This window comes from Cherax quadricarinatus, chromosome 3 (genome assembly GCF_038502225.1).
Source record: "Cherax quadricarinatus isolate ZL_2023a chromosome 3, ASM3850222v1, whole genome shotgun sequence".
Taxonomy (NCBI): domain Eukaryota; kingdom Metazoa; phylum Arthropoda; class Malacostraca; order Decapoda; family Parastacidae; genus Cherax; species Cherax quadricarinatus.
In genome coordinates this window covers 62147514-62171859 of record NC_091294.1, presented here as the reverse complement: position 1 = coordinate 62171859, position 24346 = coordinate 62147514, and the positions used below count along the sequence as shown (strand labels likewise).

At 42.5% G+C, this 24346-nt stretch overlaps 1 protein-coding gene across 3 annotated transcripts in view; it reads left to right on the top strand.

Annotated features, from left to right (window-relative positions):
* Nucleotides 1-19004: 19004 nt before the first annotated feature.
* Nucleotides 19005-24346, top strand: part of LOC128705855 (uncharacterized) — a 623755-nt gene continuing 618413 nt past the window's right edge. For 2 of the 3 annotated variants that reach the window (XM_070092006.1, XM_070092020.1), the window contains exon 1: nt 19005-19307. In XM_070092006.1, the coding sequence (XP_069948107.1) occupies nt 19235-19307 (73 nt within the window). In that variant the 5' untranslated portion in view covers nt 19005-19234. The remainder of the gene's footprint in view (nt 19308-24346) is intronic. The other variant, XM_070092017.1, reaches the window with a different exon arrangement.

The window sequence follows — 24346 nt, the reverse complement described above, 5'->3', positions numbered from 1 at the left end:
CTTGGTCAAGCGATTTAAGAAGGAAATGCACCTCCTCCTGCCTTATTGTCACCACTGACAGTTTTGACACAGTTCTTGCAGCTAGCCAAGGAGGGTCCCTTGCTGGATCAGGAACTTGCATTTTGGTAGCAGAGTGTTCAGCAAAGAGGTCTGCCTTCTCTTGACTACTAGTAGAAGTGGTCCCATCCTGTCGATTTAGAGGTGGAATGAGCTCATCAGACAGATAACCTTGTCTGTCCTTGACCAGGGACCACCAGGTTTTGGAGCCTACCCTACCTGATGCTAGCTTTCTTTTAGTGTCCACCTCCCATTTAGCAATGGCCCACTTTTGAACGTCACCCATATGCCTACAGGCTTGCATGTGCAAGTTCCTGTTATAGGTGGTAGGATGTCTCTTATACCTTCGCCATGCTTTGTACTTAGCAGTAGCAGCCTCTCTACAACGAAAGCCAAACCAAGGCTGATCTGTAGGCTTTGTCACAGATTGCCGGTGAGGAATGTGTTCTTGTTGTAGATTAAGGATGTGTCCAGTGAAGGCTTTCACTTGGTTGTCAACATCCCCTTGGAGAAGAGCATTCCAATCCGTGGTGGCGAGCTCAGAGCGAAGGGCTGGCCAATTACCTCTTTCCCATAGCCAGGTTGTGCGTGTGGACTCCTCACCTCGTTCTGTTGGGATCTTAAGTGTCGTAAAAACAGCCTTGTGGTCAGACGATCCAACGTAGCCGAGGGGTTGACAAGTGACTATGCCTTCTGCCAGATCACTCACTACTGGGTCAAGGGAGGAGCCAGAGATATGAGTAGGGAAATCAACAAAGTTTCTCATGTCAAACACTGCAAGAAGGTCATCAAAGTCCCTCTGTATAAGGTGCTGGTTGAGGTCACCAACAATTATAATATGTTGACAGTTGTGTTGTAGCAGAAGGGAGTCAATATTTTCCATTAGGAAGTTGATGGGGTCTGCATGTTGCCACTGAGGTCTGTACATTGCACATGCTAGTACAGAGGTACTAGTGTTTATACAGAGCTTGAAGAACATTATTTTCAAGATGTGTAGGGGTGGCAACATCAATGTGCTGGGCATGAACACTTTTAGAGAAGCACACAGCAACACCTCCTCCTTGCCCTTGCCTGTCTCTTCTCATCCATTAGGTGTAGCCAGCAATTCTTGCAAAATTTTCTGGAGTCCTGTCATCCAAAAATGTTTCAACAACAGCTATTATGTCGGGACGTCGAGTGTTCACAAAACTATGTGTGAGCTCTCCAACATTAGTAATGAAACCTCTAATGTTGGCCGACAGGATGCTGATAGACTGGCTCCTCATGATGAAGTGGTCAGCTTGAGGTGGTGGGTGTGTAGGGAATGTAAGGTGCCTGCCCTTGAGAGAGGTAGGGTACTGAGGCAGCCGCAGGGATGTAGGTCTGTGGTCTTGTATAAGGCATAATACCACCTGCTGGGCTGGGATAGGAGTAGCTAAGTGGGTGATGTGTGAGTTTGTTCACCAATTCAGAGATCCTGCTGGTTTGTTCTGAGAACAGGTCTCTAAACAGGTGGCCCTGTCTGTCAAGTTCCTTTTTCTTCCGACACTGGTCCTCCTGATGTCCTTTCTTGTAGCAGTAATTACACCTGGTATCTCGCAGGCAGTTGTAGGCAGTGTGCCCCTTCCGGTGACAGCGAGAGCACAGCCTAGGTGCCTGGGAGGGTGGACTAGGATTTGTTGCACCTCCTGTGTTTTGCAGATTTGTCCTCAGATTCTGCCGCTGGAAATGTGTTAGTGGAGGGTGAGACGGCTGTAGATGTCTTCCTCCTCCACGTCCTCTTCCACGTCCTCTGCCCCGTCCTCTACCAGTTCTGACAGATGTTTCCCTGCTGTTCGTACTTTGGCGCAGTAGGTGATCAGGTGCAGTGATAGTTCCCTGATCATTAACTGCACCAATCTCTGGTGGAGAAACTCCTGGCTCAGAACTTGCTGATGAAGCACTGTTACCAGCTTCTGGAATAGTGTCGGCAGGTGTGCTGACAGGTGTAGGATCAGAGATGGTATGTGCACTGTCAAGTGGACTGGCAGTGGCTGAAGCAGAGATGTCAGGTGTAGGAGAATTAACAGATCCAAGGCTTCCCTCGTTGCTGGGAAGAGGATTTGTTCCCTCTGTGGTGGTCAGAGGAATTGTGTTAGAATTCCCAAAGGTAGTGTTTTGAACTCTGTCAGTCTGTGGGACCTTAGCGATGATAGAATTCCACCAGTTATTTACCCCTGAGTTAAGCTCAGTGTGGGACTTCCAGTCTTTGTCAATAGTGTCACCATCAGCTGAGCAGCTTACGTCACTTGATGTAGGCTTGCACTGACCTTCTACAATAGCTTGGAGGTTATCTAATGATTTGAGGAGCTCATGAAGTGCTTCCCTGTGATGGATTATCTTAGCTGCAACTTTACAACACAGCCCAAGAGGGCAGTCTTGATCTTTGAACAGGAGTCCCTGAGGTAGGACTTCTGAACCTTTCTCCTGTAGCTCCAGGCTTGTATCCACATATACCACAGGATTATGGATATCCTTCAGTTTTCTGAAATTTTCAACCTGGCTGCAACAAAATTCTTCTTCTGGAATGCAATCTGTGTGGCAGTAGTTGGAACAAGTAGGCTCCTTACACCTAAGAAGAATTTTGTTCCTTGTGGTATACCCACAAACACTGCAGTAACTACTGGGACAATAGCCAGATAGCGTAGATATTCTTGCTATTTTGCGGTGTGAAGTCATCCCAGAGGAGGCTTGTAGGTTTACAATGAAGTTCACAGGAGAGAGAGGGTGGGTGGTGGTATCGTGGGTGGGGTGGAGTATCGTGGGTGGGGGTGTTTATAACGGGGTTGGTAGTCAGGGCGGCAGTGGGCCACGAGCTGGAAGTGTTGCCTTCTCACTTTCACTTAATAAACACTGTTTACTGTCCCCTCACTCACACCATGTCTTTTTGCCTTTAACTAAATACTGTTCACTTATATGCTTTACTGTAAACATTTGGTCTGCAGGTGTGTTACGAAATTATGAGACGTAGGAAGTTAATGTACCTGTCTAGGGGTATATTGAAAATTATTGATATAAAATCAGGAAAATGTCTTTGGGTGTACCCGAGCGAAATACACCTGTGGGAGTAAATCACATCTATATTAAAAGATAAGATGACTAACAAAATTTCCTTCTTAGAAAGCATGACAGCGCTGTATAACAGCTGGGAAAATAAAATGGGTGACTCAGATGGGGCTGTCCTGGAGGACAGTGCACCAGAGGGTGCTAGTGTTGTCCTGGAGGACAGTGCACCAGAGGGTGCTAGTGTTGTCCTGGAGGACAGTGCACCAGAGGGTGCTGGTGTTGTCCTGGAGGACAGTGCACCAGAGGGTGCTGGTGTTGTCCTGGAGGACAGTGCACCAGAGGGTGCTGGTGTTGTCCTGGAGGACAGTGCACTAGAGGGTGCTAGTGTTGTCCTGGAGGACAGTGCACCAGAGGGTGCTGGTGTTGTCCTGGAGGACAGTGCACCAGAGGGTGCTGGTGTTGTCCTGGAGGACAGTGCACCAGAGGGTGCTGGTGAGGTCCTGGAGGACAGTGCACCAGAGGGTGCTGGTGTTGTCCTGGAGGACAGTGCACCAGAGGGTACTGGTGTTGTCCTGGAGGACAGTGCACCAGAGGGTGCTAGTGTTGTCCTGGAGGACAGTGCACCAGAGGGTGCTGGTGTTGTCCTGGAGGACAGTGCACCAGAGGGTGCTAGTGTTGTCCTGGAGGACAGTGCACCAGAGGGTACTGGTGTTGTCCTGGAGGACAGTGCACCAGAGGGTGCTAGTGTTGTCCTGGAGGACAGTGCACCAGAGGGTGCTAGTGTTGTCCTGGAGGACAGTGCACCAGAGGGTGCTGGTGTTGTCCTGGAGGACAGTGCACCAGAGGGTGCTAGTGTTGTCCTGGAGGAAAATGCACCATAGGGTACTGGTGTTGTCCTGGAGGACAGTGCACCAGAGGGTGCGAGTGTTGTCCTGGAGGACAGTGCACCAGAGGGTGCTGGTGTTGTCCTGGAGGACAGTGCACCAGAGGGTGCTAGTGTTGTCCTGGAGGACAGTGCACCAGAGGGTGCGAGTGTTGTCCTGGAGGACAGTGCACCAGAGGGTGCTGGTGTTGTCCTGGAGGACAGTGCACCAGAGGGTGCTGGTGTTGTCCTGGAGGATAGTGCACTAGAGGGTGCTGGTGTTGTCCTGGAGGACAGTGCACTAGAGGGTGCTAGTGTTGTCCTGGAGGACAGTGCACCAGAGTTTGCTAGTGTTGTCCTGGAGGACAGTGCACCAGAGGGTGCTGGTGTTGTCCTGGAGGACAGTGCACCAGAGGGTGCTAGTGTTATCCTGGAGGACAGTGCACCAGAGGGTGCGAGTGTTGTCCTGGAAGACAGTGCACCAGAGGGTGCTGGTGTTGTCCTGGAGGACAGTGCACTAGAGGGTGCTAGTGTTGTCCTGGAGGACAGTGCACCAGAGGGTGCTGGTGTTGTCCTGGAGGACAGTGCACCAGAGGGTGCTGGTGTTGTCCTGGAGGACAGTGCACCAGAGGGTGCTGGTGAGGTCCTGGAGGACAGTGCACCAGAGGGTGCTGGTGTTGTCCTGGAGGACAGTGCACCAGAGGGTACTGGTGTTGTCCTGGAGGACAGTGCACCAGAGGGTGCTAGTGTTGTCCTGGAGGACAGTGCACCAGAGGGTGCTGGTGTTGTCCTGGAGGACAGTGCACCAGAGGGTGCTAGTGTTGTCCTGGAGGACAGTGCACCAGAGGGTACTGGTGTTGTCCTGGAGGACAGTGCACCAGAGGGTGCTAGTGTTGTCCTGGAGGACAGTGCACCAGAGGGTGCTAGTGTTGTCCTGGAGGACAGTGCACCAGAGGGTGCTGGTGTTGTCCTGGAGGACAGTGCACCAGAGGGTGCTAGTGTTGTCCTGGAGGACAATGCACCATAGGGTACTGGTGTTGTCCTGGAGGACAGTGCACCAGAGGGTGCGAGTGTTGTCCTGGAGGACAGTGCACCAGAGGGTGCTGGTGTTGTCCTGGAGGACAGTGCACCAGAGGGTGCTAGTGTTGTCCTGGAGGACAGTGCACCAGAGGGTGCTGGTGTTGTCCTGGAGGACAGTGCACCAGAGGGTGCTGGTGTTGTCCTGGAGGATAGTGCACTAGAGGGTGCTGGTGTTGTCCTGGAGGACAGTGCACTAGAGGGTGCTAGTGTTGTCCTGGAGGACAGTGCACCAGAGTTTGCGAGTGTTGTCCTGGAGGACAGTGCACCAGAGGGTGCTGGTGTTGTCCTGGAGGACAGTGCACCAGAGGGTGCTAGTGTTATCCTGGAGGACAGTGCACCAGAGGGTGCGAGTGTTGTCCTGGAAGACAGTGCACCAGAGGGTGCTAGTGTTGTCCTGGAGGACAGTGCACCAGAGGGTGCTAGTGTTGTCCTGGAGGACAGTGCACTAGAGGGTGTTAGTGTTGTCCTGGAGGACAGTGCACCAGAGGGTGCTGGTGTTGCTCTGGAGGACAGTGCACCAGAGGGTGCTAGTGTTGTCCTAGAGGACAGTGCACCAGAGGGTGCTAGTGTTGTCCTGGAGGACAGTGCACTAGAGGGTGCTAGTGTTGTCCTGGAGGACAGTGCACTAGAGGGTGCTAGTGTTGTCCTGGAGGACAGTGCACTAGAGGGTGCTAGTGTTGTCCTGGAGGACAGTGCACAAGAGGGTGCTAGTGTTGTCCTGGAGGACAGTGCACTAGAGGGTGCTAGTGTTGTCCTGGAGGACAGTGCACTAGAGGGTGCTAGTGTTGTCCTGGAGGACAGTGTCCTAGAGGGTGCTAGTGTTGTCCTGGAGGACAGTGCACCAGAAGGTGCTAGTGTTGTCCTGGAGGACAGTGCACCAGAGGGTGCTAGTGTTGTCGTGGAGGACAGTGCACTAGAGGGTGCTAGTGTTGTCGTGGAGGACAGTGCACTAGAGGGTGCTGGTGTTGTCCTGGAGGACAGTGCACCAGAGGGTGCTAGTGTTGTCCTGGAGGACAGTGCACCAGAGGGTGCTAGTGTTGTCCTGGAGGACAGTGCACTAGAGGGTGCTAGTGTTGTCCAGGAGGACAGTGCACCAGAGGGTGCTAGTGTTGTCCTGGAGGACAGTGCACCAGAGGGTGCTAGTGTTGTCCTGGAGGACAGTGCACTAGAGGGTGCTAGTGTTGTCCTGGAGGACAGTGCACTAGAGGGTGCTAGTGTTGTTTTGGAGGACAGTGCACTAGAGGGTGCTAGTGTTGTCCTGGAGGACAGTGCACCAGAGGGTACTGGTGTTGTCCTAGAGGACAGTGCACCAGAGGGTACTGGTGTTGTCCTAGAGGACAGTGCACCAGAGGGTACTGGTGTTGTCCTAGAGGACAGTGCACCAGAGGGTACTGGTGTTGTCCTAGAGGACAGTGCACCAGAGGGTACTGGTGTTGTCCTAGAGGACAGTGCACCAGAGGGTACTGGTGTTGTCCTAGAGGACAGTGCACCAGAGGGTACTGGTGTTGTCCTAGAGGAGAGTGCACCAGAGGGTACTGGTGTTGTCCTAGAGGAGAGTGCACCAGAGGGTACTGGTGTTGTCCTAGAGGAGAGTGCACCTAACGAAGATAGTGGCCCTGGTGATGAAACAGGTAAAGACATTGTTATACAATTTTCAGTGGGGAAACAGAAAAGCATGCACCAATATTGAACGTTGCCACAAAAAATCCTGGCAAACAAAAATTTAATCTATGCAAATTCTATGCCTTGGGTATCTGCAGACATGGTATATCTGAAAAAACAGTGGAACCTGCATTTATGACCATCCTAAAAAATGCCGCACCCACGTGACAACAAGAGTGTGTAACTCTTCTTCTTGTATCTTATTTCACCTTGGAATGTGTCACTCGTCAGTCCATGAAAGACAATGCTACAACATATACTGTCAGGTACACCATCTAAAGGGCACAAGAAGATACAGATCACCCAGACCATAGGAAACAAAAGAAGGAAGCCAAATCCTTTCCGGAGAAGGAGGTTTTTTAGTGCCAGGAAGGAAAAAAAATGGCAAGAAATGACAGACCAATAGATATTAATGCCAGCAAACAAAGACCACCTAAATTCTACCAATTTAACGACATTTATCTTTGCAAACATACAGGGTCTAATGCCATCAACAAACAACAAAATACCTTACATCAAGGGACTGTTCATAGAGTCAAATGCTATGTTTGAGGCTTTCACAGAGACCCACATAAAGGATAATTTTGACAAATAAATATGGATCCCAGGTTATAACCTATTCCGATGCGACAGACTAAACAGACAAAAAGGGAGGTTGGCCTGTATGTCACGGAGTCGCTCATTTTCTCAGAACTACTAAACACCTCAAATGATGTAGTTGAAGTTTTGGCAGTAAAGATCAAAAACCAAATCCTTGTCGTTGTGGTTGTATACAAGCCTCCGGATGCAACTTCCTAGTAATTCCAGGAACAGCTTTTGTAAAGTAGCCACTGTCAGGAAAATCTTCCAACTACTTCCCCAAACATCTTGCTACTGGGGGATTTCAACTTGAGACACCTAAAATGGAGGAGTGTAGCAAATAATGCTTTAGCACAGATTACCCCGGGAGGCAGCTCAGATGAAAATTCACACTCACACGATTAAATCTTTGCACCAGATTCACCTGAAACCAGCAAAATACACTGGACCTCATCTTCACTAACAACGACGATTTGATACGTAATATAACCGTATCAAACACAATACACTCAGATCACAACATAATAGAGGTACAGACATGTATGAGCTGAGCTCCTGACCAACAAAATGTGACCAATTATGAGGGTGCCTTCAAATTAAAAAAAAATGTACACTGGGAACAAGTCAACCATGTCCTAAATCAAACAAGCTGGAAGGATATCCTGAACAACACGGATTCGAACTTTTGCCTAGAAAAATTTAACTCTGTTGCACTTGAGGTCTGCTCATGACACATTCCATGAAGAAAAAGAAAGAGAATGTAAACTAGAAAGAGAGAGTCACTCCCTACAGAGGCGAAGGCGAAAAATCAGAGCTGCTGAGAGGGGGCAGTATATCTGAAATATAAAGGGATGCACTAATCAAAGAAATAGCAAATATCGAAATTAGGCTTAAGGAATATTACAAGAGACAAAAATCTCAGAATGAACTTAAAGCCACCAATGAAACTGAAAAAAAGCAAAATACTTCTTCTCTTATGCCAAATCTAAGACGATAAAACATTCAGTATTGGGCCCCTGCTTAGACAAGATGGGATCTACACAGATGACTGCAAAGAAATAAGTGAAACACCAAAGTCCCAATACGACTCAGTGTTCAGTGAACCGTTAACCAGATTCAAGGTCGACAATCTAAACTATTTTTTTATGAACGACACTCAAAATTTGGTCATTTAAAAAATCTCTGGTATTAACGTAACACCAAAATTCTCCAAAAAGGCTATTAATGACATGCCCATGCACTGTACCCCAGGCCCAGACTCGCGGAAATCCGTGTTCATCAAGAACTGCAAGAAGCCCGTCACCTGCCTTCAGCATTCTATGGGGAGGAAGCATGGACACGGGGGTCATCCCACTGTCACTGAAAATAACAGACATAGCCACACTCCAAAAAGTTGTCAGTAAAACAATTACAAAGAACTACGCACAGATAGCACTAACATCCCATATCATAAAAATCTTTGAAGGGTTCTAAGAAGCAAGATCGCCAACCACCTAGATACCCATCAGTTACACAATCCAGGGTAACACTGGTTTAGAGCAGATTTCTTCAGCCTGTCCCAGCTACTGGACCACATTGACAAGGTCCTGGATACACAAAATGTAGTATACACACTTTGTGAAAGCCTTCAACAAGTGCCACCATGGTGTAATAGTGCACTAAATGCGTGATATAAGAATAACAGGAAAACTTAGTAGATCTATAAATTCCTTACAAATAGAACACAAAAAATAATAGTAAACAGAGTAAAATCTGAGGCGGCTAGAGTGAAAAGCTCTGTTCCACAAGGCACAATACTCGCTCCCATCCTGTTCCTCATCCTCATATCTGACATAGAGATGTAAGCCATAACTCCTTGTCATCCTTTGCGGATGGCACCCGAATTGCCATGACAGTGTCCTCCATCGACGACACTTCAAGACTCCAAGCAGATACCAACTAAATATTTAAATGCTGCAGAAAACAATATGAAGTTCAATGAGGAGAAATTTCAACTGCTCAGATATGGAAAACTTGAGGAAATTAAAACTTTTTCAAGGACAAAACACATTCTAATCACAAGATAAAGCGAAAAACTAATGTGAAGGTCCTGGGAATGATAATGTGATAGGATCTTAGCTTCAAACACCACAATATATCAACCTCATCTACTAGAAAAATTATAGGATAGATAATGAGAACCTTCAAAACTAGGGACGCCAAGCACATGATGATTCTCTTTAAGTCGCTTGTTTTTTCTAGGCTGGAATACTGCTATACACTAACTGCCTCCTTCAAGGCAGGCGAAATTACTGACCTGGAGAATGTACAGAGAACTTTCATGGCACTCATAAGTACGATAATGCATCTAAATTTCTGGGAACAGTTGAAGTCCCTTGATTGTATTCCCTGGAACGCACGCGAGAAAGATTTATGATAATATACACTTGGAAAATCCTAGAAGGATTAGTATCAAACTTGCACACGAAAATCACTCCCTACGAACGCAAAAGACTCGACAGGAGATGTAACATTTCCCCAGTGAAAAGCAGGGGCGCCACGAGAACACTAAGAGACAACACAATGAGTGTCAGAGATTAAAGGCTGTTCAGCTGCTTCACAGCATACATATGGAGATAACCAATAGAACCCCGGCAGTCTTCAAAACGACGTTTAACAGGCACCTAAAATCAGTACGTGTGGTCAACAGTAATAACCTGGTTGATCAGATCCTGATTCATCACGAGGCCTGGTCTCAGACAAGGCCGCGGGGGCGTTGACCCCCGAAACTTTCTCCAGGTATACGCCAGGTATGCCATCCTAAACCGACTCAAACTTCACAAACTCCTACATAAAATGTTAAAACAGGTGGTCAGAACTTTAGGTTTTATCATCAGGAAGGACAGATAAACTCACTTTTAGAAAAATATACATACATTCTACATAACATTATATACAACACTAAACCTGTCTTCAAAACATTTCACTTATTACAAAATGACACAGTAGTACACTGCTACTAGTTAATTAAAGTTAGGCAATACGAAAATTATACATAGCCCAAAACAGTAAGTCTCTATACCCCCTTCCCCCCATCAACCGGCTTCCTTCTGCAGGTAAAAACTAATACTTCAGTAGTCACCACAAGTCACTTATGCCTCATATAAATACCAGGGCCATGCCCATACCAGGACCATCTTATAGTACAAGTAAATCCTTCAAAAGAATATACGGCTTAAGTATTACAACAACAACAACAACCATAAACACACTACTTCACCTGGCTCCAGGATATCTTTCCAGCAAATAATTCCTTAGTTACACCTTATAAGAACATAAGAAAGAAGGAACATTCATGCAGGCCTACTGACCCATGTGAGGCAGGTCCAATTCTCCCACCAACTTAAGCCAATGCCTTAACCTTGTCAGGTAAGTCACATTCACGGTACTCGGGAGTTTGTTCCACTCATCCACAACTCCAAACCAGTGATTTCCTGTATCCTTCCTGAATCTGAATTTTTCCAACTTAAACCATTGCTGCGAGTCCAGTCTATGCTAGATATTTTTAGCACGCTATTTACACCCCTTTATTCATTCCTGTTTTCCATTTATACACCTCAGTCGTATCTCCCCTAATTCAGCGCCTGTCTAGAGAGTGTAGATTCAGGTCCCTCAGTCTATCCTCGTAGGGAAGATTTCTGATACTTTGTGTCAGTGCATTGTCTGATACCTATCCCACTGCCGTTTAATGTACGTCTACTTAAGTGTTAACAATATACACTTCCGGAGTACTTTTTCACACAGTACAAACACCCTACATTTCACATACACAATCTTCACATTAATGCAGTAACCTATATAGCAACATCTCCTACCCTTTATAAAGCTTCTTTGTTCATCTGCGTACCTGCTATTCTTTCAATAATAGCTCTTTCATACTTTACCAGGTACACTCAACAAGTTTACTCCCTTATAATTCTTACACTATGTTTTGTCCCCTTTGCCCTTATACAAACTAAGTAAGCATGCTCTCTCGCAGTCCCTAGGTACCTTCCCCTCTTTCATACCTTTATTAAATAAAAGCACAGAGTATTTCAAAACTCTATTCCTATCTACTTTTAACATATTTGTTTTGATCCCATCACCCAGAGCTGCTTTACTCCCTTTTATTCTACCTATGACCTCATGCATCTCCCTTGTATTCACCTCCCTGGCCAGTGCACGAAATTGCAGCATCCCTATCTTCATTGACATGACAATTCCTCATAATATTCTCTCCATTATCCCAATATCTCCAACTCTCTGTCTAATAACTCTCTACTTCTCTCTTTAACTGTTATATCCATTTGTTCCAAGCTTTCTCAACATTTTAAACTCACTATATAACTTTCTCTTATTCATAGCAAAATTTGTTGATATCATCTCACCCACTCTTTCGTTAGCTCTCATTTTACATTTCTTCACCTCTCATTTTCTTTCCGTATGCTCCTCCCTCCTAATTTCACTTCTACTTCGTAAAAACCTCTCATATGCTATTTTTTTCCTCTCGTTTACTTCGTTATCTCAATCCACCAATCGCTTTTCTTTCCTCCCTCACCCACCCTCCTGTATCCACAAACTTTTGCTGAACACTAACAGTACTTTCTTAAATCTGCCCAATAAATATTCAGCCTCAATGCCTATGTTCTAACTAACCCATCTTTCTACCAACAGTTGCTTATAACTGCCAGCTTCTTTAGTTTAAAAACCTTCACCTCTTTCTTACTTTCTGATATCATTCTCCTAGTATCCCATCTCCCTTTTACTGTAGCTACAGCTAAAAAATGATCTGATAAATTTGTTGCCTCTCTATAAACATGCATATCCTGAAGTCTATCCAGCTTCCTTTTGAACCGTCAATACTTAGTCCAAAAAACTATTGTCATTATTGCCTATTTCACATCTCGTACACTTATTTACACTTTTTCCTTAAAATATGTATTACCTATTACCAAACCTTTTTCTATACAAATGCCCTAAATCATCATTTATCCCCAACAACCTAAACTTACCTACCACACCCTCTATAATCGTTTATCCCACTTTTTCATTCAGTCACCTGACATAATTTTTTTTTTTATATTTTATTTAAAAACAACATACACATGATACAAGCCAACAATTAGCAAATCCAAAACCGTGACAGACAATGTCAGTACACACACAATAAACAAAAAACATTTTAACATATTGATATAACGAAATTCTACCGTAAGAAACCCAACCCGTTTACGGGAAAAAAAAAAAACATACCGACTACAAAACAGAACGTCGGAGTCATAAAACATGTAGGAATAAGTCCTATAATCATGTATATATGTATATACATACACATGCACATATACACATACATGTATGTGGAAATATGTTCTTACAGCACAGACTGGATTATACTAGAACAAACAAACAAAAAAAAGGACTTATCACTAAAAAAAAACTAGACAAACTAAATACATAACATCCAAAACAGAAGTGTCAGACAATGTCAGGTACACACAAAAAACATTGTAACACAGTGATATAACAAATTCTACTAAAATAACCCAACCAACCGACTTCCAAACAAACAGTCGGAGTCATTATAAAACATGTAGGAATGAGTCCTACAAGCACATGTATATATATATATATATATATATATATATATATATATATATATATATATATATATATATATATATATATATATATATATATATATATATATATATATATATATATATATATATATATATATATATATATATATATATACACACATATATACATATACATACATGCATACATATACGCATGCATATACACACATACGTGTATGTGCACTTGTTCGTACAGAACAAACTGGATCATACATAGAAATAAAGCTCTAAATGACTTTTCACCAAATAAACTAAAAAAATATTACATCCAAAGATAGAACTATACCTAAGACATTGGTTCCCACAAACACACCTACACACACACAAAATTAATGTTACCTATTAACACTCAATATATAATATGACCTTCCAGTCAAATGAAGGGTATATATAAACCCCATCAAATACTTTTATATTTTCGTACATAGGTCATTTTGTACCCATTCAATACGATAAAAAAGAGACGTATGACAAGGATAAATCTAACATCAGATTCGAATGTATAAAACATATCCTCACAATATACATATAAATATAAACCCCCTATATAAAATGGTTCTCATAACAATAAGAGAAAAAACAGAAAATCACATACTACTTTTGACTGTGATTTTACAAATTCATAAAGGTCTACATACCCCGGAGGCCCCGACGGCTCCCTGCAAAAAAACTTTACCCACATCTACCACCTTGCAAACCAATCAACCTTCCTCATCAGGCTTCCAATCACTCCAAGAGGACACACCACTGAAGAGACCAACCCCTTGCCTCTCACCCCGTCATCAAACGGAGTAGACGTTCAACAGTAAGTTCACGATATCCCTCCGGAAAACTAATTGCCCACCTTCCCCCATATAATTGTTTGTTCCTACATGCTGTCCTATAAAAACACGCCGCCAACGCTTTTATCCTAATGTTTCCCTCCACCTCCCTCATCCCCCAAGAAACATACAAGTAATCAACTATTACGTATCTGATAGCCCTCCCCACCTCTTTGGGTACCCCTCCCATATCTAACATTAAAGCCCTGAGGGTTGATATCTGTCCCCCCCCCAATAAAAAGAAAACCCTCTTCAACCACAATCTTACCACCTCCAAAGCAGAACAAAAATATACTACATGAAAAGCCGTTTCAACTTCCCCACAAAAACCACATGATGCCTCTCTCACAAAACCCATTCGTCTTAGCACCTCTTTCGATGCTAACGTCCCCATAAGAAATCTATATACTAATTCCCTCGCTCTTGCCGGTATTCTTAATTTACTAAATTCCACCCATATCACTCTCCAATCATATGTGGGATACACTGCCATCCCTTGCATTGATTCCTGACGACGACCCACACCCACTAACCGTTTTACCTTGAGTTTTTTAACATTGCGGACCTTTAACATAAACCTCAACATATCTTCACACTCCACTAAGTCCCTGCCACCCCACCATTTGCGGATATCCCCCATCACCTCCCCCACCCGAAGACCCCTTTCCCCCGCTGCCCGAATATACCTCTGCTTCACATATAGCGCCTTCACCCTAGACCCTAATGCCATCAATCCCAATCCTCCCTGTCTTACCGCAGTCATTACCACATCTTTACCCAACCACGCCCTCCCAAAACCCCACACATACCTTAAGGCTCTTCTTTGTAATTCCATAATATCCTGACTTCTTAAGGGGTAAATTTCCGCCACTCCCCACACCTTACTATAAATCAGTGTATTTACCACCACAACCCTTTGATGCAAGGTTACATCCCCGGCCCTTAAACTCCTGAGCCTACTCAAAGCTCTGTCCATTACCATTTCTGAATTAACCCTCCTGCTCTCCTGTACATCTGCTAAATACAAAATCCCACAAATCTTTAGCCTATCTACAGTTATCCATCCAAACTCCTCCCCCAAGGTCCCTCCTACCCAATTGCCTACCTCCAGCAACCGTGATTTCTGCTTATTAACTCTCATCCCAGTAGCATTCCCAAAAATCTCAATTACCCTTCCCACTTTACTTAAATCTTCTATCTCATTAAGTAAAACAGTTGTATCATCTACATAACCAACAATATTCCCACAAAATCCACCTCTCTCCCCCATCCTTCCCATCCCACCATCAACCAGAACATAGAAAGGATTCTGCATACATGCAAAGAGTATTTGGGAGAGTGGACACCCCTGCCTTAAACCCCTCCCCATGCTTACTGAACTACCCAACCTCCCATTTACCTGTACTCTCATCGATGCATTCTCATACAATGTCCTCACCCATCCAACCACCCTCCCTCCAAAACCCATTCTCACCATACTCTCAAACAAAAATTCCCTATCCACATAATCATAAGCTTTCTCCCAATCCAGACCTAGAATACCTCCCTTACTACTACCCTCAAGGAAATCCCGAATACGTCCATGACCTACCCGCATACTCCTCCCCGGGATACCAAATTGTCCCCCATGTATCACCGACCCCATGACCTTCTTCAGTCTATTACCCAAAATTTTCGCAAAAACCTTGTAATCAGCACACATCAAAGATATTGCTCGGTAAGCACTCAACTCTCTTCCTCCCCTCTTCTTTGGCACCAAAACTATGACACCCGTACTTTGCGATGTGCCCAACTTCCCACTAGTTAACATATGATCCAATAGCCTAACAAAGCACTGCCTAATACACCCCCAATGTGCTCTATAAAAATCATTTGGTATACCGTCTATCCCTGGTGTTTTCCCGGTACTCATACCGAAAACTGCCTCTTCCACCTCAACCTCACTTATACCAACCTCCAACCCCACTCTATCCTGCTCACTTAAAACGCTATGGAACCCCCCTTCAAAAATACCCTCCCAGGAAACCCCTCCCTCCAACTCCATTTCTCCCTAAACCAACTATCAGCATAGAGACTCATACTTTCCGTATTGGATAGGACTCGACCCACTGGATACCCTCCCACCCCAGGGCTTGTCTCCAATTGTAGAATGGTGGTTACACTCTGTCGGTCCCTAAATTTACGTAAAACAAACCCAGACGGCTTATCACCCCACAATACATCCTCTAACCCCGCCCTAACCCTAATTGCATCAAACCTATCATTGTGTAATTCAGCGATCCTGCTCCGCAGACTGTCCATGTCATCCCTCCTACCACCTCCCCCAACATAACAATCTTGCAACTGTCCCTCCAGATAATTTTGCAACCCAAAACGCCACCTCGCCTCTTCCCGTCCCCTAACCTTAAAAAAATTCGCTATTCCCGGTTTTGCCTGCATTTCCCACCAATCTAACAGATCTATCTCCCTGTCCCTAGCCTCCCAAAAAGGCAACCACCAATCACTGAAAAAAGGCCCCTCCTCCTCCTCCTTAAGAAGTCTTACATTTAATTTCCAGTACCCAGAATAAATACGCACCACTCCATTCCACATCAAATCTGCTATTACCGCCCTGTGATCCGAAAACCCCACATCGAAGGTTTGCACCCTCACAACATCTATACCCTGCTTAATATAAATTCTGTCCAATCGCGCTTCATATCCCCTACGGACGAACGTGTGCTCCACTAGGTATCCCCCCCTCCCCACCACATCAACAACCCCAATATCTCGCAATACATCCCTCAGCACACTCAGCACACAACCCGCCCCTCTCGGTTCGACATCACCACTCCTAATCACACAATTCCAATCACCACCTATTACTGTTATAGCAGGCAAACCTCTCAAGTGATACAGCAATACCTCTCTGACAAAATCTACTTTTACCCTGGTATTGCTAGTTGCTGGCATGTAAACTCCTACAAAACTAGCTCGACTCTCGCCCCAGACACCATCCACCCTCACGACCCTCCCACCCCCCCCCTCTTCCCAGCCGATGACACGCAAGGGGCTGGTCTCCTTTATCGCCACTGCTACCCCACCTTTCAATTGCAAACCACTGGTAACATACATCCGATATCCTTTTAACCGCAACACACAACCAGCCCTATGATTATGCTCTTGCAAAAAGCAAATATCTACATCAAACCGCCGTAAAAACCACTCCAACCAAACTTTCTTAACCTCAGTCTTAAGTCCATTGACATTAAGCGTGACACTTCTGAAAATTATAGAAGTGGCGGCTTTCCCCTATGCCGCTGGGATTTACTCGCTGCACTTTTCACATTACGTATTCCCTTACCACTCGAGTTATCCTGTGCAGTCACCTCCCCCCTCCCTCTCCCACTGTGCAACTCAGGCGCACCTCTACCACTATGTGGCATCGGCTCCACAACCGCTGCCCATGACTTCTTCCCCGGCCTCTGCCCCGGGGTAATAACCTCGTCTATCTCTGATGCCGCAGTTCTTTTTCTAGAACTTCGACTTACACACATCTCACCCTCAGACGAATCCTCCTGGTGTACCTCCACGGCCACCACACGCTCCAGCCTTTTCTTACTCAAGTCTTTCTCCACAATTTGTTGTCCCTCCAGCTCTCCAACTTCACATAAACTGAGGACACCTTCTGCACCGGGCTCATCCCCATCCAAAAAATCCTTGATGACATCTGCCAGTAAACCCTCCTGAGTCGAAGCTTCCTGGACTAAAGACTCCTCAGATAACACCTTCGACTCCCCCGACTCCCCTGGGATAGTGACACACGTCCCCTCCTCCGCCACCTCCCGGTCGACCTCCACGCTCCAGAGATGGCCTCCCGAGGCAACAGAGCCAGGCACCAAATCACACGACTGTTGTATCACAATCGGCGTTTCCAGAATTCGAGGAGCCCGCCTCCTAGGACACTGGGCTGCCATGTGCTCATAAGAGCTGCACAGACGACATGTTTTTCTCTGACCCGCATAGTACACATAAACCTGTGTTCTACAACCGGTCATCGTTACATAGGATGGTATAGGCCTTGTTAAAGACATTTTAAGGGTGTAAGAACCTTCCGGCATTCCTTCATATGGACCATCCCTCCATACCCCCATGGTTGCAGAATGCACTGTCCCATAACTGCGAAAAAACTCCTGTAGTCCATACGCCGTAGCCTCGAAGGGTACATTCCGTACCTTCACCCATGTGAAGTACTTAGAAACATCATGTAACACAACATCCATCGCTGAATTCACACTCATGCGTTGTTCCTGGTACTGCTCGACAATTCTTGTGTAGAAGCCGGCTCTCAGAAATTTCACGAAGATTCTTGTCAAACCATTAAGAGCGACGCCATATAATTCCTCGTTGGGGATACCATATGTGTCCCTGATGATGTTAGGGAGAAGTACGTTCATCGTATCTCCACTTAACGTACCACGAACCAGCTCTATGCAGATAGTATTTACTCTCCGTACTGTATGTTCAGCCATTTTGATATCCCAAAATGAGCAGCGCACGTCCACACTACTCAATGGTTGTTGATGTACTGGGGTAGCTCGCCTGAAAAAACAGCAGAGGGGTGCTGAGCACAACCTCACTCCACCGTAGTCAGGCAGCGAATGACCTGACATAATTACTCTCTTACATGGTTACGAACTCCCAAAACATTTCCAAAATATCTCTCTTGTACACTCCTATCTTCAGCAAGTACATAAACTCTTATTACCCACTTTTTGCATCCAACCCTTATTTTAATCCACACAATCCTTGAATTTACACATTTATATTATCTATTCTCCTGTCATAACTGATCCTTCAACATTATTGCTGCTTCTTCCACAGCTCTAACTTTCTCTGAAATTCCTGACTAAATTCCATTTATTTCTCCCCACTGATTCTTCATTTGTATACGTACTTGCCATTGAAAAAGTGCATATGTTTATTAATTTGATTATTTTTCAATACTGTATGTGCATCTAAAAACTACTTCAGGATACCAGTGCCGATAGATTACTCGCAGATAAGACAGACTGATAATACTGTGAGTGTACTGACTAGCATTTACTTCCAACTCTTCAGTTCTTATCAGTTGCTACTCCACCTGGTGAAGTCTACACTAGTGTTCGTCAACTGCTATCCCAACTGTTGTGGTTTTCACCACTCACACTTCCAACCGGTGTGGTGCTCAACATTTACACCTCACTTGGTGTGGTGCAATTACTCACGCCTCCACCTGGGGTGGTGCTGGACACCCACTTCCACCTGGGGTGGTGCTGGACACCCACTTCCACCTGGGGTGGTGCTGGACACCCACTTCCACCTGGGGTGGTGCTGGACACCCACTTCCACCTGGGGTGGTGCTGGACACCCACTTCCACCTAGGGTGGTGCTGGACACCCACTTCCACCTGGGGTGGTGCTGGACACCCACTTCCACCTGGGGTGGTGAGAGGTGTTCAACGAACCGCAATAATGACTCTGTGTATAACTGTACTGGTACTTGTGTTGATCCTAGTACCGGCCACTCCACTCAGTGTATACCATGGTAAGCGCCAGTTGCAACTCACTGTATATATGTAAGATTTTTCTCAGAAAACTGTCCATCTAATTAAAGTAATGCATTATTATTATACCTAACCACTACATCAAATGATATTTTCCTGTACACTGATCAACAATTTTTTTTTATATTTTATTTAAAACAGTTCATACAATATACATAGATAGTTACGTATATAAATATGATAAATATATATAAAAAAAAGGCATTATCAGTGGGTGTGTTGCGGTCCACTAAGTAACACTATTCATAATGATTCTGATATACACATAACTACATAACTAACACACTACTGCAGAATACACAGTGCTTCCATCACTGTTTTTTTCATAATGTAAAATGACACAAATCACTTACAATACTAGTGACTCCCCCCCCTTCCACCCCCCCAAACATTTACGTTAATGTTATTATACTCAAAAAGTTGCGCTAAACCACAATGATAAACATGTACTTTAGCAGTTCTATATACTCCATACATTATCATTTTTAGTTTAAAACATTGCAATGCATTAATAAATAAAAGAAGCCTTAACAGGTTCTCCACAGAAAAAATGAATTTACATATTCGCAATACACTTACATGTTTATCTGTGAGCTGACACAAAATATCCCTCATCCTATGTTTTTTATCCCTTTACTAAATACAAGATTACAAAAAAAATATACTTTTTATCATTCAAAATATATTACAATATGCATGAAAATTTTAATTATACTTATCATGAAATTTACTAAAGAATTAATACAAATATTAACTGCTATATATATTGTACACACATGCAGTTACTTGTGGTTATGATTCCATCGTAATGACTTACATACTTCCCCTCCTTTTCCACAGTGAAAAAAGATGACACAAACACTAGACTCCACAACATCTTAAAACTATTCAAAGAACTTTTAAAATACTAACAACTATTACACTTTATGACAATATATAAATAATAGCACAACTTTACTATAGTGAACAATGTCAACTAATATAATAACTGTACACTGGATATTGAAACACACCTGTATTACATATACCAAGAATGTATATTATTAAACACGTATTATCATGTTCAACAAATTCTAGATGTTTATTGACATGTTTCAGAGCAATTTCAGACTTGTTCTTTCACACACTAAGGTTGAAAATAAAACATTATAGCCCCTAATCGAATTGATCAGCCGCCTCTCGCTTTTCAGGAAAACATCACTACAGTTAAACAGTGCTAAAATTCTAGTTGTTCTAGCAGTTCAAATTCCATGTAATTCATTATACCGATATAAACACCACTACAGTGTAATTCATTATACCGATATAAACACCACTACAGTGTAATTCATTATACCGATATAAACACCACTACAGTGTAATTCATTATACCGATATAAACACCACTACAGTGTAATTCATTATACCGATATAAACACCACTACAGTGTAATTCATTATACCGATATAAACACCACTACAGTGTAATTCATTATACCGATATAAACACCACTACAGTGTAATTCATTATACCGATATAAACACCACTACAGTGTAATTCATTATACCGATATAAACACCACTACAGTGTAATTCATTATACCGATATAAACACCACTACAGTGTAATTCATTATACCGATATAAACACCACTACAGTGTAATTCATTATACCGATATAAACACCACTACAGTGTAATTCATTATACCGATATAAACACCACTACAGTGTAATTCATTATACCGATATAAACACCACTACAGTGTAATTCATTATACCGATATAAACACCACTACAGTGTAATTCATTATACCGATATAAACACCACTACAGTGTAATTCATTATACCGATATAAACACCACTACAGTGTAATTCATTATACCGATATAAACACCACTACAGTGTAATTCATTATACCGATATAAACACCACTACAGTGTAATTCATTATACCGATATAAACACCACTACAGTGTAATTCATTATACCGATATAAACACCACTACAGTGTAATTCATTATACCATATAAACACCACTACAGTGTAATTCATTATACCGATATAAACACCACTACAGTGTAATTCATTATACCGATATAAACACCACTACAGTGTAATTCATTATACCGATATAAACACCACTACAGTGTAATTCATTATACCGATATAAACACCACTACAGTGTAATTCATTATACCGATATAAACACCACTACAGTGTAATTCATTATACCGATATAAACACCACTACAGTGTAATTCATTATACCGATATAAACACCACTACAGTGTAATTCATTATACCGATATAAACACCACTACAGTGTAATTCATTATACCGATATAAACACCACTACAGTGTAATTCATTATACCGACAAAAACACCACTACAGTGTAATTCATTATACCGATATAAACACCACTACAGTGTAATTCATTATACCGATATAAACACCACTACAGTGTAATTCATTATACCGATATAAACACCAGTACAGTGTAATTCATTATACCGATATAAACACCACTACAGTGTAATTCATTATACCGATAAAAACACCACTACAGTGTAATTCATTATACCGATATAAACACCACTACAGTGTAATTCATTATACCGATATAAACACCACTACAGTGTAATTCATTATACCGATATAAACACCACTACAGTGTAATTCATTATACCGATATAAACACCAGTACAGTGTAATTCATTATACCGATATAAACACCACTACAGTGTAATTCATTATACCGATAAAAACACCACTACAGTGTAATTCATTATACCGATATAAACACCACTGCAGTGTAATTCATTATACCGATATAAACACCACTACAGTGTAATTCATTATACCGATACAAACACCACTACAGTGTAATTCATTATACCGATATAAACACCACTACAATGTAATTCATTATACCGATATAAACACCACTACAGTGTAATTCATTATACCGATATAAACACCACTACAGTGTAATTCACTATACCGATATAAACACCACTACAGTGTAATTCATTATACCGATATAAACTCCACTACAGTGTAATTCATTATACCGATAAAAACACCACTACAGTGTAATTCATTATACCGATATAAACACCACTACAGTGTAATTTATTATACCGATATAAACACCACTACAGTGTAATTCATTATACCGATATAAACACCACTACAGTGTAATTCATTATACCGATATAAACACCACTGCAGTGTAATTCATTATACCGATATAAACACCACTACAGTATAATTCATTATACCGATATAAACACCACTACAGTGTAATTCATTATACTGATAAAAACACCACTACAGTGTAATTCATTATACCGATATAAACACCACTACAGTGTAATTCATTATACTGATAAAAACACCACTACAGTGTAATTCATTATACCGATAAAACACCACTACAGTGTAATTCATTATACCGATATAAACACCACTACAGTGTAATTCATTATACTGTTAAAAACACCACTACAGTGTAATTCATTATACCGATATAAACACCACTACAGTGTAATTCATTATACCGATATAAACATCACTACAGTGTAATTCATTATACTGATAAAAACACCACTACAGTGTAATTCATTATACCGATAAAAACACCACTACAGTGTAATTCATTATACCGATAAAAACACCACTACAGTGTAATTCATTATACTGATAAAAACACCACTACAGTGTAATTCATTATACCGATAAAAACACCACTACAGTGTAATTCATTATACCGATAAAAACACCACTACAGTGTAATTCATTATACCGATAAAAACACCACTACAGTGTAATTCATTATACTGATAAAAACACCACTACAGTGAAATTCATTACACTGATAAAAACACCACAACAGTATAATTTATTATACCGATAAAAACACCACTACAGTGTAATTCATTACACCGATAAAAACACCACTACAGTGTAATTCATTATACCGATATAAACACCACTACAGTGTAATTCATTATACCGATAAAAACACCACTACAGTGTAATTCATTATACCGATATAAACACCACTACAGTGTAATTCATTATACCGATATAAACGCCACTACAGTGTAATTCATTATACCGATAAAAACACCACTACAGTGTAATTCATTATACCGATATAAACACCACTACAGTGTAATTCATTATACCGATAAAAACACCACTACAGTGTAATTCATTATACTGATAAAAACACCACTACAGTGTAATTCATTATACCGATAAAAACACCACTACAGTGTAATTTATTATACCGATAAAAACACCACTACAGCGTAATTCATTATACCGATAAAAACACCACTACAGTGTAATTCATTATACCGATAAAAACACCACTACAGTGTAATTCATTATACCGATATAAACACCACTACAGTGTAATTCATTATACCGATATAAACGCCACTACAGTGTAATTCATTATACCGATAAAAACACCACTACAGTGTAATTCATTATACTGATAAAAACACCACTACAGTGTAATTCATTATACCGATAAAAACACCACTACAGTGTAATTTATTATACCTATAAAAACACCACTACAGCGTAATTCATTATACCGATAAAAACACCACTACAGTGTAATTCATTATACCGATAAAAACACCACTACAGTGTAATTCATAATACCGATATAAACACCACTACAGTGTAATTCATTATACCGATATAAACGCCACTACAGTGTAATTCATTATACCGATAAAAACACCACTACAGTGTAATTCATTATACCGATAAAAACACCACTACAGTGTAATTCATTATATCGATATAAACACCACTACAGTGTAATTCATTATACCGATAAAAACACCACTACAGTGTAATTCATTATACCGATAAAAACACCACTACAGTGGTGGGGAATGAGACTTCTAGCAGTGAGGTGCAGTCTGTCTCCTGCTGTGAGGAGGCTGTAGTTGGGGAGGTAGCAACGGCTACCAGCAGTGAGGTGCAGCCCAGCACCTGCTACAAGTGGCGAGTTGTT